This window comes from Hippocampus zosterae, chromosome 5, assembly GCF_025434085.1.
Source record: "Hippocampus zosterae strain Florida chromosome 5, ASM2543408v3, whole genome shotgun sequence".
Lineage (NCBI taxonomy): Eukaryota > Metazoa > Chordata > Actinopteri > Syngnathiformes > Syngnathidae > Hippocampus > Hippocampus zosterae.
The window spans coordinates 12061165-12082342 of record NC_067455.1 but is presented as its reverse complement, the minus strand read 5'-3'; the positions used below and the strand labels follow the sequence as shown (position 1 = coordinate 12082342).

The window sequence follows — 21178 nt, the reverse complement described above, 5'->3', positions numbered from 1 at the left end:
AGACATCAATTTCTGAATTTTGAATTGACTTAATGCCGTTCATTAAAAGCCGACTCTCATGCACTCCGTTTAAACTGTGAGTGTTTTTTTTTGTCTGTGGCTCACAGAAATAAAGGCTTTCAACTTTTTATACTAACCATTTCCAATGCCACTCAGGAGTTAGAGCAAAGACATTGAATAATCAAGTTTTTTTTTCCATTTTAAAGGATGTTAATTAACCCTTCCATAACTTGTGAAATGTTCTCACTTCCCGTTGGCCTCTAGATCAGTTACCAGAGCATCGAGTCATCTGATCCTGGCATCAACGTCCCAGGACCAAGAAGAACTGTATCCAAGCTGAAAAACGAGACCTATCACATGTTCTCCAATCTTCACCCAGGAACAACCTACTTGATCTCTGTGCGAGCCCGTACAGGGAAAGGCTTTGGCCAGACAGCCCTCACTGAAATCACCACTAACATCTCGGGTATGGTATTGGACTGCTATGTCCGAGTGGTGGACCATCTGTCCACAAACATCATAGGCAGATATTGGGGGACGAATTCACAAGGCATCACTTTTGAAAATGGTCTCGTTCCAAAATTGCTATAAAAAGCAGACTGATTAACCACAACGGATGATTAAAAACAGTTCAAATTGCCAACCGAGAAAGCTATTTAGAGACAATGAGCAAAATTAATATTGCGCTACGTTTACCACCCCAATCATGTTTTGGAGAAAAATACACAGGTACAGAAACATCTTTTAACACATTTGTATTTTGTTTTAGTTTTTGGAGGAAATGTGTGATCAGAAAGCAGAACGTAACAGTTAACATGGGAAAGTGGAGTTTGCATGTTGTGTGTTACTTTAAATCACAGAACAAGTTGCAACTAAACCATCGACTGATTTCTATCGCTGCATTTATGCCAGATGGGAAATGATGAACCAAATTGGAATTCAGATCGTTGTCGACATAAGCCTGCCAAATTACCCATCTTTAAGCAGTCATGTGAAAGCAACAGGATGCACTTGTGCCATCACTTTTTTATAATCGCAGCACACGGGTTCACCTCCAAACTCCAACTAGCGTGTCTGCGCTCCAATTAAGATTTTCTTTTGAGCCTGCTATCTTTCTTGTGTCAAAAGTGATGTTCCCAGATTGTAAAAGCTACTTTCCATAGCACGTCTCAACAAAGTGTGAGGCTGTCATCATGTTGTCTTTAAGACATTAATTAACCTATTGAGAAAGATCACCAGGAGGACTCTGCTGAATGTGATTTATAAAGAAGTATGTTGCGACTGTTCTTGGGAGCGGACTGTCACATCGGAGAGTCTCAGAGCTTATTAATGCTGATGGAAATCCAGCCTTGATCTTTGTCTTTCCTTTTAATGGCGCATTTGTGCTTGTTTGGGGATTGCATTGCACCTCTGAGGTACGCAGGGTGAAGGCACTCTAACCGTTTCTCGCTCACACCGCCTAAATCTCCCTTCTGAGGTCGTTTTTGTTTACCGGTAATTATAGATTTAAGGCACAATCTCTGCCTACTGGCTGTATGTCATAGAGAATTGTGGCACAAAGCCAGTCTGTGGAAAGTGCCCAAAAGTCTTAGATGTAGATCTCTCCTGCTCCACCGTGAATATTATTTGCTTAAGCCGAGTACTGTATATTACAAATTGACGCTGGCAGCTCGCAGTAACTGAACGCTTTAGCCACTGCAACTGTCAGCAACCTCCAAACGATCGCCACCGCTGTGTATCCACAGACGTATACATTCAGATCTGTATTCTTTCAGGTCAGTCTACCGGTCAACACGACAGGTTGAGCCCCTCTTGCAAAGGAAGTGTATGGCCTACCGCTCACCTTGCCCCTAATTCATGCCCAAAACTAATTTATTCCAGCACTGGATGCCTTGGTGTTAGCCAACCATTTTTTTAATATAGTCATCATTTATTCACCTTGAATAGTTTTCACTCTCTTCCCTTGCTAATTGAGTGGTGATATTAAAGTGAAATGTGCTGCCACAACTGCTGGGAGTAGCACAACTTAAGCCAAATCCTTTAAATGGAAAAACCCCCAATCAATTTATCCTGGAGACCATGACTTTTAATTGGACCTATAGCCAGGAAAACTTGATGGGAAGTTCAAACAATGTGCTGAATATGAAGATTAGCTCCGCTAGCCTTTTTAGGCACACGGGTGTGCCAGTTCTACGACAGACTCAACGTTTTAATCGGATAATGGCGATGGAAGCTCTATACCTTGGAATCTCAGACTTTGACTTGGAAGGCTTCCACTTACCAATAGCTGGAGTAACTAGAGCAGAGACCTCCAACATTGGTGGAGCATTGTATTTGTATTTTATCTGTTTGTTAGTTAGTCGGCAGATTGTTTATGCAGGATGGTGGACAGACATCAGGATTCATTCATCTCAGGAGTTCTTCCTTTTTATTGTATTGTTGAGCTTGTATTTTTTCCCCTCCTGTTCCACTATATCAAATTGTCACTTATGAAAAAGCTCAGTAAAACCGCTAAACTAATCATGGACCTAAGACTTTAGAGCAGAACTTAATCTAAGTCATAATTCCAAACTAAATCCTGTGTTTTCAGCGCCGACATTCGATTATGGAGACATACCATCCCCCCTGAGTGAGACTGAGAACACAATAACTGTCGTGCTGCGCCCTGCTCAAGGTAGAGGTGCACCTGTCAGGTAAGAAAACCCATCTCAAATTTTAGGATGGAATCTTGTTCTGGAGCAATAATAGCTTGATTAATGCTACGTCTTTGTCCATCCGTGTCCAGCACATACCAGGTGGTGGTCGAGGAAGAGACTGTGAAAAAAGTGAAGAGGGAGCTTGGGCTTCAAGAGTGTTTCCCTCTGCCGATGTCGCATGGTGAGGCCTTGGCCCGCGGCACTCCGCACTACTACACCGCTGAGCTGCCTCCCAGCAGCCTGCCGGAGGCCAGTCCCTTCACTGTGGGAGACAATCATACTTACAACGGCTATTGGAACACCCCTTTGGACCCACGCAAAAGCTACCTTGTCTACTTCCAGGCTATGAGCAACTTCAGAGGGGTGAGTGTTTGTTGACTCCCACCAGTTGTGCAGGATGGCTGGCATCACTTTGTCCAGCTGTAGGCTTCAGTGAGCACAGTCAATTGCAGCTGACAATGAGCGGCGTTAAGGATTATCTGTTTGTGCTAATGCTGGGTTCTAACAGCTGGCATTGTCTGGGCTCACAACCCTTGAAAAGAGTGTTTATGCCGTGAAAGGGTTGCGAGATGGCAACATTTTGAGCTAGCGGTCTAGCTATTTGGATATGATATGTTTATTTCCCAGCACTTTGAGTCTCTGCATAACAAAATGTCAGAAATTGCGTATTACTTGCATGCATATTACTGTTGGCGAGCAACGTTGTAATTAACGGGAATTACTGTGTCAACAATGTATGCCACATCATCTGGCTTTTATTTTAAATGCTCAAAATCTAAATTTAAATGCTGCTCAATCATTTCATATCTGTCCTTAATTCATCGTCTCGGCTAGTTGTGCATTTAGCTGGTGTGTATAGAATTAGCCACCACATAGAAATGGGTTTAGAAATTCTTGTTTGAGAAATGCAATGTTGAGTTTCCACTCCCATCCATGTCCCCTCCCCGCGAGTCTTCTTCTCTTAAGGTTGTGCGTTCGTTCCCTGACACTTCAGTGACTTCTTTTCAGTGACTCCCAAATTTTACTCTATTTAGACAGCCACCAAATGTAGACTTTTGAAAGGAAAATGTACTGTACGAAATTTACTGTATAGTTGCTAGCAAGCTGGTGTGGCGTAATTAACACTGAGCTTGCCCTGATGGTCCCCAAACAACCGAAAGCAGCAAGGGGGTGACTGTTTAGCCCGGACGATTTTCGAACAAGTGTTGCGTTGATTTCATTGTATTTATATATGGCCCAATGGCATTGACCTCACAGTGCAGAGGTACTGGGTTGACTTCCACCTCCGGCCTCGCTGTGTGGCGTTTGCATGTTCTCCCCGGGCCTGTGTGGGTTTTCTCCCGGTACTCCCACATTCCAAAAATATGCATGGAAGTTTAATGGACCACTCTAAATTGTCCCTTGGTGTGGGTGTGAGTGCGGATGCTTGTTCTCTCTGTGTGCCCTGTGATTGGCTGGCAACCGGTTTGGGGTGTACCCCCGCCTACTGCCTGAAGACAGCTGGGATATCCCCCCCCCCCTCCCCAGCCATCCTGCACGCACATACATACATACCTGTACATACATGCATACATACATATCTATATATATACTGTATATCTGTGTAAAATGTTGGTACTGGCCACCATCTGGAACATTTTGGTGGCCCGACAGCACCACACAGACCATTTGCCGCCATCTCCTACTTCTCGTGCGTAGATGACGAAAGCACATTGCACCACATTCCTACGTTTGCGCAGAACTGATTGAATCTTTCTGGCACTGTCTCAGTGGATCAGAAAATCTTAAAAATCTTTGATTCTCGGTTTTGCTATTCAGTGTTTAATAATGAGGCACATGTGAATTTTGACGAGCAAACTTATTTTGAACCTTGAGTTATTGTATTATCAAAAAACTGGGTAAAAATGTAAAATATCAATGATTTTTCAGGGCTTTGGGCTGGAATTGGCCTTACCCAATGATGTGTGATTGGTTGAAACTTGAAATCAAAGTTACCGGTAGTTAAAATTTCAGGTTCCAGGCCACTGTGCTCTTTGTTAAAAGGCTCGTCTGGAGCCCTGCTATATCACCACACTTCAGTACTACAGAGGTCAGTCTCTGCACATGTTTTCAGCAAATTTCTTCAAATGTGTACAATCTGCAGCAACAGTATTTAGAAAAAAATTCACTTTACAGGGTCTTTGAAATAGTTCTTTGGCATATTAACCCTTTCATGCACCCACGATGATGGATGAAGTAGCGTTTGCCAGTCATCATTCAAACTGCAGAATGAAAATTACTGTTTAAGTATGACACAAGTGTGCACAAGGTATGACGTTTCGACAAACATTTGAGATGACAGCAGTATCCGTTAACTCGTGTGAGCTCATCTCTCTATACGGTCTGTCTCTTTTGTCCTGTCTTTTTCCTATGGAGATCAGTGTCTTATAAAGTTCCATGAGCAGAGGTGGGTGGCTCATCCATTACCACAATTCAACGGAGAAACATAGTGGGGGAGTGCAGTGTGAGCATTTCATTTTAACTAGTGTACTAAGCGTGGATTTAAATAGGGTTTACTGGCGGATGGGATTACCGGTAGGTTTTGTTTAGTCTGGCAGTGGCCCAGACTATGACCCACAATGAGTACAGCACAGTTCCGCACACAGAAGAGACAGTGCTTCTATTTTGCAATCATCCGTAATATTCCATAGTTGTAGTTGTGGTTCAAATACAATCGAACTATCAAAGCATATATGACAAACACTGTCAACAAGGCTAGATTCACTATTAGCACTTTCAATTGGCAAACATACTACCAGTATCATTTATAGTGTTTGGCCAGAAGGAGTTCCAAGTGTGTCTGGCCGTGACTGAATGGGTGACGTTAACAACGCCTGTCCCTCGTCATTATAATAATATATGAGAACCCGCGGCTAGAAATGACCGAAATGTACTTGCATGCTAATGCTAGCTGAGCCTGTGGCTGTATTTTAGCTCTGGATGCTGCAGTATTGTAGGCCTACCGGTACTTTACAAAGCTGCGACAATCAGTTTTCTTGCTGTCCTCAACCTCCTTGAAAGAAATGAATACGGGAGAAACTCGTACTCACCCTGTTTCTACCAATTGGCAAGTTGAAAACTGTTTAGCTGGTACTGTGCAGTGAAAAATGTTTTTGTCATAAATAATAATAATAATAATAATAATAATTATCGTTAATGAGTGTTAGTGCTTTTAATCCATGACATGAAGACCTTACTATTTCAATGCCTGCACATAAGATCACCTTTGATTTACTTCAAAGAACGCTTCCACGCATTCCAGATTGCAAATCAGTATGTCTGTGCTCAGAACATTAATATCTCATCTGCCCTGAATAAAAAAAAAGTAATAAAGTAAAACATTCTTTAATTGAGTTTGAATCCATTAAACCCCAGTGCTGCTATCTAGTGGGATAAAAACAAGAGGATGAATAATTAGGGTAATGCATATCTTGGGTTGTGTGCGTACATGCGTGGGTCTGAGTGTGCGCGTACGTGTGTGTGTGTGTGTGTTTCTACATATTTGCAGCAATCATGGAGGTAATTTGGTACAAAGCTGCACCTACTCTTACCAAAGTAATCACAGATTGTGCAATTCAAAGATAAGAACCTTTGTGTGCAATGAACTTGGAAATGAAAGACAGCCTTGTGTTTTACCCCCCCTCAACAAGTTTGAAATGACAGCATTATGAAAAAAAATCAACTGAATCAGACTACAGGAGAAAATCTCGAGAGAATTGCAGCGAAAGGTTTCCTTCCGGAGCCATATTGACTGGCACATTAGTCAAGGTTTCCCAGGTTTGTGTGAGTCTTGGCAATTTTAAGTACTCTGCGGTGTGAGTCGTCTGAACAGTATGGGGCCTCATAATATTTAGCGTTTAGCGTTTCTAATTATCGAGAGAGTGACTGTCAAGTCTCTGTAATTGCTTTGATTGATCTGTGGAATGAGGCACTTCAAAGTACAAAGATACAAGACTGGAGCTTTGCTGGCAGATGCGGCATCTCAAACTTCAAACACACACACACACACACACCCACACACACACACGAATATATGCTTTGAATCCTTGAGTTGTGTGTTGGCATTTCGAGAATGTGTTTGAAGGTGCCAGGATCCACCTGCCCCTGCGGCATGACTGGCACTGTGCACAATTAAATGAATGTGTGCAGTGTTAGCATCCATGCCAAGCTTACCAATTAACTCTTCTGCTAAAATGGCAAGTAATAAAGCGCATGCCCGTGCAGGAGAGTCAACTTGTATCTATTAAATCTATGCAAATACAGTAGTAAAAGTGAATACAGTGCTACTCCACTATATTGCATCTCATCATTGTTGCCCGCTTTATATCGCTTTTTTAAGCAATCTCTTTTCATGGGCTTTTTTTTCAGTGTACTTACTTTAATGCTCTCGCAAGTAGGGCAGGAGAGCTACAGGACCTGCTGTTGGCTACAGCCCACGCCCAGAAACTCGCACACAGACTAGCTCACGTTACACATCACCTCATTAATCCCCGCCTCTTAAAGACACATGCATGTACACAGACACAAAAATACATAACGAAATTTTTATAAATGATACACTTGCATCTACATTGAAAGAATGTAGCCGCGGTAAAACTATATTATAGAATGCCTATGGTCTCTCTGGATCTCAGGTTTCACCTACTGCGGTCCATTCTGGAAGCTATCGCCCTGCATTAAAGGATATTCACTACCCATCCCACCCCCCAAAATACAAATTTTGTATATGTTTGTACATAATTCAGTTACAAACTAGCACCAAGTACAATAGCTGATTGTTTAATCGAGCGTGACCACTCATTGCTTGGATTTAAGCGGCTCTGTGCATCTTTCCCTCTCTTCTTAGCAACAGAACAAATGCGGGTTTCCTCAGACTGTAACTCTTTTTTTTCCGCACACCTTTTGGAAGACCTTATGACAATCAACTAATTGTATGCAGCATTTGGAGGCAGGTGTTGTTGTGTAGGCCAACAATAATGTAGTGTATAAACTGAGTAACTTGAAGTAAATTTTGCCAGGTAATGGAAATAACAAAATTAACTGGCTGCCCGGATTTAAGGGCAGCTTGAAATGCATTTTCAATTAAAATAAACAATTTAGTCGGTTTGAGGAAGGCCATTTTCACTTATTTGCAAATGTCCTCATTTGCATATGAGTCCCACAATACCCAGATTGGCATGTGTAAATTTTTATTTGATAATGCATGTCTTCCAAGAGGTGGCAGGGTCGAATTGGATTAGCGTCTCGAATTTCATTAGGGTTGTTTGACAAAGGTCCCTTTTTGGAACACCAAGATGTGATCAGCTTGAATTTGAATAGAATAAATTCCTTTTCATAGTGGTGCATTGATTTGGAACCCTCCCTTAATCATCTTCCCATTTTAACTAACATCTTTTTTCCTACGGCAAAACTTTCTTATCTGTGACTTTAATACACCGCCACAGCTCTCGGATCCGCTGAGATTTCAGAGCGTCATACACGTTGTTAATAGATTTCTCAAATGTAAGTTAATTTGTTATTTTGGACCAAAGACATCTTCTGTTACATTTAATTTGCAAAGAAAAACATACTGATAAAAATGTTAACTTGAGATATTTTAAGTAATGTGTCTTTGTATTCATTTGATGCAAAATGACTCATCACTTGTGTGTGCTTTTTTTGTTTTGCAGGAATCAAGAATAAACTGCATCCGCATAGCTCGCAAAGGTAATTGGAAATGAATGGCCTTGAGTTCACTTAAATACATCCTTTTTAGACACTTTGCACTGTTTGCTTTGTTAGAAGAAAGATCCCATGGAGTGCTTCACAAAGTCGACAGCGCTTTTATTTTTCTTGAGTACAAAAAATGTGGACAAATGTTCTCCGACGGCTCTGCTTGTTTGGCTGTGGTTTTCAGCGAAAAGGGCAACAGGCAGAGAGGGATTAGAGGTCAGCCTTTCATCGTGTTTGTTTGCAAGTGGCCGCTGGGACGAGTATATCAAAGGCAACCTCTTTGTTCTCATCAGCGGTCCACGAGATGGGCAACATCTGAGGGGCTCTGACCTCGGCGGGCTCGAAAGGTCCTCGACATCAAAACTTCCACATGGAGCCACCTTGGCCTCTGTGTGAGAAAGCAACCCACCCCAACCCCACCGCCTCTACTGTATCTAAGATTTTGGATTGGAGAGGACACGAAAAGGGCAAGGAAATTGACACTAAATTCTCCTGGCAGAGAACTCCCCAGACCCCCACTCTCTCCTCATGCTGTACTACACTTTCGGATCACAGTGAATACTGGTCATGAGCTAGTGAAAATCAGTCCACCATAGCAGTAAACCGATCCAGGCAGAGGGTACTTTCATTAGCCATTGATTGCTTTTGCATGCATAGCAGCAACATGGAATTCCATGAATTCAGCCAATGTTAAAATAGAAGCCAACATTGGGGAAAAAACTCTGTGGAAATGAAAAAATAATAATAATACAAGAAATTTAAATACCAGAACAATATAAAGAGAAAGGCTTGTGGAAATGACAGGTAATTTAGCAACAGACATCTGCCATGGTTGGACAAAATCATAGTGTTACATTTGTCTTTGTCTGTCCTTACCTGCGGTCCACTTCCTGGGTCTCTGAGGACAAGATTTTAGGAAAGGGAAAGCCATGATGAATCGTAGCAGTGCATTCACCAAAATCACGAAAAGAACCTGCCTTTGAAGAAGGTTTGGGAAATTGCAGTCTCCAAAGGATTCCACCATCTAGTTATCGTTCCACACTTTCAGTAAGAAGCAGTTTTGTAGTTTTTGACAAACCCGCCAACAAAAAGTCATCGAAACAAATTGTTGCGGAAAAAACTTGAGGTTAAAAAAAATGGGTCAAAGAGTGATTTCTGTGGTCCTTCTACCATTGACATGGATTCAGCACTATCGTCTCCTGAGCTTTTTTTGTCAAGCAGCGCGTCACCAGCCAAGTGGCGGCAAATGATTCCAGCTTTGATACGAAAACTGGCTTACATTTCAACTTCCAGGTGACAGTTTAATTAAGGATCTACTGGCAGGCTCAGTGTGACAATACACCGGCATTTCCCTCGCGAAGCGATTTCCAACACGGGGCAACTGGCAAAGGCACAGATTCACCGCGGAAATCCATTTCATATTCGTGTTCAGGCCGATGGATATTCCTGAGATGGATGTAGTAGAAGTGTGCAAAGTTAAAATAGAAAGCATTACGTCATCTACATTTCTTGATGCTTCGGCAGTATGAGGTAACCAAGAACGAGGGGCCGATAAAGTGGAACCTCAAAAGTACAAAACTATTCTCTGATGTTGTTTAACTTCCAATTTGTGCTCATATATTTCTTTTTTTTTTTTTTGCAATTAGACCACAGCAATTTGTTCCTGAGTCACAAACTGTCACCGTTAAACTTAACGGATGTTCCAAATGTTTTGTTGCCGATGCTCCACATGTATTTCATCTCTGTTGACCTAACAATAACTTTGACAAAAGTGTACAGTCGTAAAGTTGATTGCGAACCTATTCATAACAAGTGATAAATATTGAGAAGATTCTGTGCTTAAATAGCCAGCAGTTAAAATGAGCCGGTCATGTAGCGGTATACAGTATATCTGAACTCATTGCGCTTTTATGTCAAACACTACAAACAGATGGTCTTAAATGCACAACAGAATATCTAACGAAGTCCTTTTTTGACCAAACTTCTATCTGAAAGAAAGGGGAACTAAAAAAAGAAGTTCATATGACAGTTTGGTGTCTAGAAGCTGACTCTAGCGTACAACTAAGGAAAAGAGTTATCCGTGAGATGCTTTGAAGTCACATCCTTTTTTATTCAGTTTTAGGGGGGGAAAAACACCTCAGTCATAAAATGGCCAACCGGTCTACAACGTGGCTTGCTCTCTTTTAATTTCCTTGCCCCCAAAACACTTACATCCCCAGCAGGCAGTGAGATATAACAGTATCCTGAGGCCTGCTCTGACTTTCTGCTGCTCTGGAGAAGTTCCATTGACCTTGAAAAGGCTGCTTTGAGGCCTTGAGCTCTGACTGTCACACACAGGAAAAGTAGATCGGTGGGCCCCTATGAAATAACAAAGGAAAATCCACCATGAGGAACATGTAGAGAAACGTGCGAGCTGGAAGACCTTTTCACTCACTCACAGAGAGCGTGCCTCAGAAGTTTCCGTCTGGAGCTGTTGTTTGGAAGACTTATGTCTCTGAAATATAATAAATAATGCAGTGTTTACAGGGGGAGCATCTCCAGGGTGTTGTAGCAACAATCTGTACAGTACACTGACACATGCCACATGGCGACACGTCACAATTTGAAATGCAACAATTACTAATCAGGACAATATTGACGTTATTTTTAATTGCTCCCATTATGATGGTTATTCATCATTTTTGTCTTTGCAAAGCTCCCATATAATCACTCTGTATGTCAAACATAAGATGTGTACTGTTGTATGTTTGTTGGGTAGGCTTACACTGACGAAATCTGTCACTTCCGTATTGGCGCTTTTCATTATTGCCAGCAATTTGAAAAGACCTTTTGAAATATCACCGCTATTGAAATGCAGTGATGGCATTAAGAAAGCCAGAAGAATTCAGCAGGTGTCGACAGTAGTCAGGATAAGTTGAACGGATGCATTGTGGTATGCAAAGTATCTACCTGCTGGGGTGCGGGGGGACATTTCAAAGATCTGAATTTTCTCTCCCGCCATATCCACTTTATATGACGTCTCTATGAATCATTTCTTGAACACCTCCTGCCACCTCTAAGCGGCACTGCTTCTGAAAGTTCATCTTTTTTTTACTTCTCCCAGCTGCCTGCAAGGATCACCGCAAGGCTTTGGAGGTGTCCCAGAACTCGGAAGAGATGGGGCTGATTCTGGGCGTTTGTGTCGGAGGCCTGGTGGTCCTCATTCTCCTGCTGGGTGCTGTCATCGTTGTCATTAAGAAAGGGTAAAGACTGTTGATTTGTTTAAAGCATGCCTCATTATGTGCACCTCCTTCATTGTTTTGTTTTTTTGGACATTATTTATTTGTTTATTTATTTTTGCAAATGGATCGGATCCGTAAGCAATTTTTCTGGAAGGTTACTTTTGGAGAGATTTGTTTTCATTGCTTTCACTCCCATATCATGTATCAAAGGGACCAAGAATTCTCATCTGCATAGCTCATCTCAATATGTGAAGTATTTAATTAACGGCCGATGCAATTCAATTAGCTACTTAATTACGCACACACGAGCACAGGACTGAAGCATAAATGAGATGGTAATTGGGAGAGAAAAGGTGTGCTTTTAGAGACTATTAGCCAGTGAACCCTAAGCGCTCCCGTATATTTATCCAGTCATTTTTCTCCAAGCCTCTGATTACTTCTTACAGTGTAACCACCGAAGTCAAACAAAATTCAACATAATCAAAAAAATAATAATAATACACTTACACAATACGTTTTTATTTATATTCTGCTTTCAAATCTGATGTGGCTGTAGTCAAGAGCTTTCCAAACATTTAACATAAAATAACAATTAAAAAAAAAAACAAATAACTTCGACCATTCCGGAGGTAACTGTTGCCTTCATAAAACTTCACTCACCTGCGAGGCAAAGTTTTGCGAATGAAAAGTCAAGTCCAAAATTTCCTTTACAATAATGGGTTCTATGCGGCCCCAGTAGTCTAACCACTGTATTCTGATGAATATTGCATTTGAGGAATATGAATTAAGTAGCAAAATCTGTCTGTTTTCATCCATCTGAAAAGGCAGACATTTTGCTATTTGCTGTATACTGAAAATTAAATCACAGTTTCTCGGGGCTCAGGTAAATACCAAACACGACTCGCCTTGCGAATCTCTCATGACCAAACTCAGAAAACAGGTGAGCGCTAAAGCAACTAAAGTAATTTAAAAGGTAATCCTTAAGTGCACTGGCAGCCAGTGCAGTGAGGGAAAATTGGGCCAAATGTTCTCAAATTTATCTGCATCGACATTCTGTACCATCTGGAGACGAGACATGGCAGAAGAGACACGGAGAGTCCATTACAATAGTCCACCCAGGTGGTGACAAGGGCATTGAGTGCTGCCTTGAGAGAATCAGGTTTACTTTTGGACAGTTAGCTCAAGTGGTAAAAAAGTTTGACTTAACAAGTCCCCCTGATCTAGCTGGCATCTCAAATCAACTTGACACCTGGATTTGAGATAGTCTGCTTGGTCAGAGTCCCCAAGCAACCCAGATCCAACATGGTGTTCTAAGCGGTGCCATCAAAAAACAATCTGTCTGGTTGTCACTGAAACACTTTGACGCAAGCCTTTCATATTTCAAAATGTTTGACCAATTGGCTGAGAGAATATCCATTGCACTTTTTTATAGGGACATAAATATGGATAACTGCATAAAAGGCAAAGTAAATTCCATATTTCCTAATGAAGAAGGTAACTGGAGGGAAGTAGACAGGGAAAATAAAAGGGGACCTAGAACAGAACCCTTTTGAAAATACAGCGTACCACTTCAGCCACAGTCGACTTTGGAGGTTCCACTGTTTTAATATTTCAATATCATAGCGCACAAAAGTTAAAAATGGCATCAGAAAATCATATTAAATGGCTGACACAGTTCCTTGACTGGTATTGAATAATGTCCATTTTGAAAGTCTCCACAAATGAGCTCAGACTCCTGTGCTGAGTGACCGTGACGTTTTCCCCTTTAGATAATTGATTACCGAATTTGCTGTGACAGGAAGGCCACGTGGTTTGGTCCTTGAAGCATACCACGGGAGACGCACTCTAATGAACGGAACACACACACGCATTGTGGTGTCAGCACCTGCTCGATATACTGCACGCATCACATGGTCACCTGCACAGTTGATTTCCTGCTTCTGGTTTTCACTGTAATCAATGCATTCTGCTTTCAGCTGACATTGTGTTCATGATACATTTCTTCTTGTTTTTTTTTCCGTCCTCCTACTCCTCCTCCATATCCTTCTCTACTTCCTCCTCCACTCTTGCCAGAAGGAACTACTACTCTTATTATCCGTAAGTGATTATGGTTCTTTTCTTTTCCATTTGTTGTGATCCATCAGACACATGCTTGTGCTCTGGCTGTAAATCACACAGCAGGAAGGCATGGAAAATAATTGAGAAGTTGCTTTTTGTCTCTAACGATGGTGCTTTATCTCTTGTGTTGCCTTATATTCACACGACCTGCTCTCCTCTTCTGTGTTTGTGAACAGGAAACCCGTGAACATGAATAAGACCCCCATTACTTATCGCCAGGAGAAGAGCCACATGGGCTCCATGGAGCGCAGTTTTACCGACCAGAGCACCCTGCAGGAGGATGAGAGGATGGCCCTCTCCTTCATGGATGCACACACATGTGGAACACGAAGTAAGACACTAATTACTTTCAAAAGTTGACTTTCAACATCTCCTGTTGCTGAAAGTAGTTACACAAAAGGGCTGTAGTTTCACAATGCAAGTTGAATTCAGTCCAAAGAAGCCAGTGGTGATTTTTATCATTTCTCTTTGAATTGAGTACACTGTTTATATTGTCGGTCTGATGACAAGGAAAAGACAAATGTGTTTACTGTAAAGTTGTAAGAGTTCTGGGTCAGCTACTCATGGTAGCCAACAGTCATCCACAAGATTTCGTTTTGAGGACATATTGGCCACACCAGACCTTGTAATGCTCCCACAAGTTGATCGAGCACACATAGACCGTTTCATGTGTTAACACTTCCGATCCATCAATTATCACTAGCACATGATTTATACCAGGACTTCCATACTTCAAATGTAGGTAGTGTAGGTAGGTAGATAGGTAGCTCAGTAGGTTTGCTTAGATAGGAAATGTATAAATATAGTTTTGCTTTTTCTATTGATAGAGATCTGACCAGGGCACATCATTAAAAATAAATACTGTAAATAAATACCATGTCAACTTTACAGTACAGTCAGTTGCAATCCTCAAATGTTAGAGCATCGATGTAAATTGAATGAACAACGGAAAATAAGATAACCTTTATTTTTCCCACACTGGGGAAATTTGCAGTCTACAGCAGCAAAATTGAGGGGTGGGGGGCCTGGGGGCGACAAAGTGGTTCCTTGCACAAAATAAATGTTTCAGAAAAGAACTGTACACAGTTCGATATAAGTACAATATAAAATATAGCATTAGCAATAGATTTGGAGAATAAATATAATTAGCAATAGCATAGAAAACACAGCATTAGGTGGTTGTGCTATTTACAATGGTTACAGGTTTTCACGTACAAATGAATAAATAAAGAAAAGGAGCACCTCCTGACTCTTATTTAATGCGGTGTAACGTAGTTTGTCCAATCGGAGTCGCCCTAGCGGCGCAGGCCCCCAGGCCGATCTGGCAGCCCAAGTACATCTTGTACCTACACCGGCCATCACGGTCCCCACAGAGATCCTATTGAAAACAGGAAAAGTCAGTCTCACACATGTATCGGCAATACCATGCTCTCTAAGAAACACTCCTTAACAAACGCACGAGACAGGCAGTGTATGTGTCCGTCAGTCAGCATCAAAACAAGCGTCCATCCGTGACGGAATGACAGACCAGTGTCTTGCTCAAGGACTCTTTGACGTGATCACAATGGCCGCCGGGATCAAACCCTCAGGTTCTGATTTGGGAGACTCTCACTTTACCGCTGAGCTATGCCGCATCCCCCCATTAAGTTTACAACATTGACCTGGCCTTTTGCAGGTGATCCGCGCACTTCGGTCAACGAGGCCAGCAGTCTCCTCGGAGGCTCCCCGAGGCACCCGTGCGGACGCAAGGGCTCTCCCTACCACACGGGACAGCTGCACCCCGCCGTGCGAGTGGCCGACCTGCTCCAGCACATCAACCAGATGAAGACAGCCGAGGGCTATGGCTTTAAACAGGAATATGAGGTGAACTATTTTATTTTGCTCTCATCCTGAGTGGTAATTCCCTGATGTCACCGTATGTCTGGTGTTGTCAAACGCTAAGCTCTCTGACAAAGGAGGCTTCACGACTAAATTAATCTGTGGAATGTTAAAATGTAAATTCTACAGCATGGTTGTAATTTATTCTTTTCTCGCCACCATAAATCAGTCTGGTGCAAATGGTGGAAAAATCATTTTGATGACTTCTTTCTTAGTTATGGAACCTTTGAAAAATGTGAATACCATAGCCTGAAAGTTTTTTATGCATATTTTCAGCATTTACAGCAGTGTGATGCATCAGTGCACACAAAGCTCGCACAATCAAGATGTACGTGCAGTTGTACCATTAAATAGATTGACATTGTGCAGCAACTATACAAACACAATCATCGCTCAAGTACCGGAAATTCAGTATAGTATAATGCATACAAGGTCACTGTCAATCTATTTTTCTCTTTTTTCTCTTTTTTTTGTATCCTTAAAAAGAATGGCATGCACGACTAGTATCAAGAGAATGAATGAGTGTGTCCTATGAATGGATCGAACATTTTAAGCACATGCCGAACCCTGAACAATAATCAGGGTCCTCGGAAGAGGATGTATTTTGCTACACTTGAACTCTGTCTTGTAGGACAGAGAAATCATGGACCAGTTCTAGATTAGAAAGTGAGTGAAATGTGTCATTCCTTTAATTTGCGACTCCTTTGGATTCTAACAGCATCACATTGGCTTGTCACCATCCTGTGGTACGATGCATCAAGTCCATGGTGCAATCAACACGTACAAAAGAGTGACCACTGGCTTTTTCCACCACAGTAGATTCATGTGTAATTTTCACATCCTACAAAATAGAAAAAAAAGAAACTGGGAAAACCTATTTGATGGTAATGATGGGAAGAGAGTTTGGGAAACCCATCAGTCGTTCTCTGACATCATCCATGAGCCCTTTCCACAGTCCGCTGAAATTGATTAATGGTGTTAAAAGGCATCTGGATCACACTCAGGTTGAAGGTATGAATTAATCATTCGCGAATGCGTCGACAGACGAACTGGCGTTGCAAGACTGATTAGGTTAAACGTTTCAGGAGGCATTCTGAGTTCTGTTACCAGATCGTAAGCAGGCAAATGAGACTGAGCTTTTTAATGGAAGATTCAGTACATATTACACAACATTTGTGTACATATCACCTGTCAAACCTGAGTTTTGATGTAAGACACTCAGTCCGAGGTCATCTGCCACTCTGAATGCTTTCTATAGTCCATTACACTTGTAAGCTCACTTCTCTGGCAAAAACAAATTTCCTGGTATAATGCGACGTTCATCTTCAGAATATTTTGTCACTGAAGAGTGGACTGCTTAGCCCGTCTCACTCTGCCTTTGAACAAACTTGTCCCACAGTCCAATAACATCCTCTTTGAATGCTTGAGGCATTGTTTTCGCCACACCTGCCAGATCTTTTGAGTTGGCTTTGGTATTTCATTGCTTTCCCAGTATAAACATCCCCAAAATTATCTTCCAAGCAATAATTATTTTCAATACCTTTTTAATTGCCGTGCTTGCACCACAAACCACAAGCTAGAGCTCGACTCACTGCTGTCAGCTGATCGGTCAGCAGCAGGCACACTTAGAAGGGTTTAAGACGCTGTCATTGACTTGCAAACAGTTCAGGTTGAATGCTGCCTGTCACCCTCAGTCACCTCGGATTGGCTTCAGCTTCCCTGTAACCCAGGAAGGCATTAAAAAATGGAAGGAAATAGAAGATGGATAGAGGGATGTTCCTCTTACAGCAAAAGACTGACAGTGTTCCTCAATAAGCATGCCATTGCTCTGACTATCAAATCTAATCTAGATCACACAAGCTGGTTCCCTGTGATTATGTAACTCAATTTTTATTCATAAGTGATAGAATTATCTTGGATTTTCATGTACACCTGCAAGATGCCTAATACGATTCAGCACAGTAGCTTTATCAAAATGTCTGGGGAATGTAAATCCATTTTGTCATGTTATGGTAACCTGAACCATCTTGAATTTTCCAAACCAGTATTGGAACCTTATTTTGTATTAAATCAAAGGTTTAACTTTTCAAATCTGCTCATTTAAAAATCAGTTTTTCAAATGACCTTTATGATTGTTTCATACACTCTCACATCTCAAATGATCCCTGTTGTCAGCAGCCAGATCTGGTGAAGTCCCTTGCGCCAGTGGTCCCTAACCCAGTACCGGTCCGTGGGCCATTTGATACCAGGCCAAAAGACTCAATAACCTACATCCGTTTTATTCATTTCCGAATCTGAAAGATGTTTTATTTTGAAAAAGTATCGGATTCTCTGTTACGTCCGTTTGCAGTTGCCACTCTTGATGCAGTTCAAGGCGCGCTCCTCTGTCATGTGATAGGTTATTGCTAAAATGAAACCCAGGAGCAAGCAAAATGAAGAAAAAAAAACAAACGTCTTTGGGAAGGGGAAAAGGCCCAGCCAGGAGTCAGAAGAGGAGCCTACGACTTTCAATAAAAAGAAGACTACATTGAATCGACCGTATCAGGCGTCCTACTTCAAATATGGCTTTATCTCAGCGGGAGATTCCCACGCACTAAGCTCACTCTACTAATAAGCGGTGATGGTGAGTCGTATTTTTCATGCACTTTTTAATTTGCGGCGCATCTTATTTTGAAGGTGCGTTTAAATATTACTATAGCGACCATAGAGTGTTGCAACCAGATAAGACGTTTCTCGTGTCCTGATTCCTGTTTATTATGATGTTTAGAAAAGACCACAGTTTTCATGCAGGTCATATTATATTATTTTGTTGTATTTATCCGGCCTTAAAGTCCGGTCCCTAAAAACATTGTCTGACATTAAATCGGTCCGTGGGGCAAAAAAGATTGGGGACCGCTGCCTTGCGCTATTGTTCTTTGCGTGTAAAAAGAACCAATTTCATCATATTGACACTGAAGTGAATTGAATTGCATCACTTCAGAAGTAGTTTTAATATTGTTCCAACATGATTCCGTTGGCTAGCTTATAGAATGTCCCTTTGTGATAATGGCCCACCTTCATTCTAGTGTTTCAGGACACATATTGAACGGACCTGATTTCTGTACTTTCCTGCAGCGAATCCATTTTTGGCTGAGTGGTGAGATCACACCCTGGGGAAAAGTTCACCGCTGTCACCCAAAGCCTCTTGTATTCATTTAAAAAATAGGGGGGGGGGGGGGGGGATCCAACATCTTTTGTTTCTGGTTGTAGATGTCTCCCTCCACCCCACACCCCTCCTTACCCCTGACTCCCATCCCCCAAAATAAGCTTGCAGACTCATTAAACTGTCCCTCACGGGAAAGACACAATCCTCTCGCTACAAAATCAATACACACCTCTTTGCTCGAGTATGTGTTTTGATGGAGTGTCTCTCAAACCAGGGAAATTGATGAGGACCATCATATTACACTACCCTAGCGGGTGTAAGCTTTTTATTTCCCCGAGGAATACCTGTGTTCTGTAAAAACAGAGATCAATAATTTACAGTGAGTTGTAAGAGTAGGCTCCTCTTACGCGTGGCACTTGCTGTCCCTGCACTTATTTTCCGGCTACGCAACCTTTGACGTCGACTCCACTACAGTAGACATTTGCTGAGGAGCTTGAAAGTTTCATTACAGCGGATGGCCTCTCTGTCTTGAGGTCAGGGAGGATGATGAACTCCCCGAGTGAAAATGCACCTGCAGCAAAGGTTAACACTGACTCACACGCACCACTCCAATTTGAAAAAAATAAAAATACAAACTACAACGTGGAACATTTTCAAAGGCAGGATTATGGTGCTTCAACCATACAGCACCGAGGAGCGCATACAGGTAAAAGTATCCTTAAAAAGTCTAATTCAGGAAACCTGAGAGACTATTTGACTGGGGTTCGCCTGCTTTCATCTCATTGTGCTCATTTTAATTGATCCTCTTAACCAACCCACACCACTGATCCCTGCCAGTGAGGCTTTCTAATCAATCTTCCACAGGTTTGTATTGCTTTGCTTTCCTTCAATATTGCTCGACCCCGTCACACGTTTCCTTTTGTTTTTCCTCTCCCGTGCCTCTCTTGGCGTCTGAGGATTGGTGAGAGCAGAGAAACAAAGAGCTCCGAGGTCTGCTATCAAAATTTAAGAGGAGAGGGGTGGAAAAAACCCCATTACAGATATACACAATGTAAAGAGTTTAGGAGGTAAAGGCAAGGAGGGATTCAAAGAGAAGGCGGCGCATGAAACAAGTGAGGAGGAGGGTGTAATCCTATGGAGGATTTGGCTGGTTCTTGGCTCTCTTGTGGGGAGAACTGCATTGTAATCCCCTGCTCAGCATGCAGACTTTGGCATAGTTTCATCAAATTTCCCCGGTGGCTGAAACCCACAGGGGGTATGCCAGTCTTGAAATATGCATGTGTGTTTGTATGCAGACATCTGACGGAGCTATTTGTAGAACTAATTTCAGCCCAGACGATGGACCCTCGCAAGGTGTTGAGAGTGACTTGTGAGAGGACAATTTTGGAATTAGCAGGCTTGGTTCTGGCTTTATTTGCAAGTGCTGAGATCCTCCTGTTTTTCCTGAACATTTTCCTCGTTCACGTGTCGCAAAGCGTGTATGCAGTAAGCCATGCATGCTAATTGTTATGCGGTGAGCAGACAAACACACCATGTGGCCTTCAAAAAGCATTAAAAATGTGTCGGAAGCTTTGAACGTATTGCATGCCTATTGCACATCGTTGTGGAATTTTTTTGTACCGAATGGCCTGTCCATCAGTTTTCTATGATTGGACAGTCACAGCTTGGGGGAGGGTCCTAACAAAATTCTCAGTTTCTGAAACATGTGAATAGAATCATCAAAACTAGCAGTGGTTTCTTCGAACAAAATGTACATTAGGATAACTATGCTCTATTCTTATAGACCAGATGTGTCAAACTCATTTGGGTTGCGGGCCACTATGGAGTTGCCGTATTGGCCCGAGTATAAGACGGCCCAGATTATAAGACGACCCCCTCTTTTTTAAGACTCAAGTTTGACTCTTTGAACACCAAATTATTTTTTATACAGAAAATAATTACAGTACATCTGAAACAAATTATTATAACAATATATTTGAAAGAAAACGCATGTTATTTTGCCTCATTCAAATCTTAATATCTGAACATTTAAATATGTAAAGTGCAATCACATTCGTAAATGAATGGCTTCTGGTTTTTGAAATGGAAATTACATCATCATTTCTCCTCAGCTGCCGGTTAACCTGGCCGATCTTCGACCCACTTTTCTCCAGATTGCCGCTACGTTTCTCCATTTTCTGTTATCTCTTCTATTATTTTCTTCTCTTTTCTTTCTTACCGCTATTTTTTATTTTTCTTCTTCGTGCTACCGCTTTTTTTATTTTTATTCTTCGTGACAGGGGTTCCCTTTGGCCTGGGGAGTCAAGTTCAGCCTTCGCTTCAATGGTATCTGGCGCCATCTAGTGTCGTGAATGGGTATAATGTCTAGA

The 21178-nt window shown here is 41.8% G+C and overlaps 1 protein-coding gene across 4 annotated transcripts in view; it reads left to right on the top strand.

The window, feature by feature from the left end:
• The window catches only part of ptprub (protein tyrosine phosphatase receptor type Ub), a 173068-nt gene that overhangs the window by 125216 nt on the left and 26674 nt on the right, over positions 1–21178 (top strand). For 2 of the 4 annotated variants that reach the window (XM_052065433.1, XM_052065434.1), the window contains exons 10-17: positions 265–466; positions 2591–2693; positions 2786–3059; positions 8405–8441; positions 11551–11689; positions 13742–13765; positions 13963–14117; positions 15462–15649. In XM_052065433.1, the coding sequence (XP_051921393.1) occupies positions 265–466; positions 2591–2693; positions 2786–3059; positions 8405–8441; positions 11551–11689; positions 13742–13765; positions 13963–14117; positions 15462–15649 (1122 nt within the window). The remainder of the gene's footprint in view (positions 1–264; positions 467–2590; positions 2694–2785; positions 3060–8404; positions 8442–11550; positions 11690–13741; positions 13766–13962; positions 14118–15461; positions 15650–21178) is intronic. The other 2 variants (XM_052065435.1, XM_052065436.1) reach the window with 1 other exon arrangement.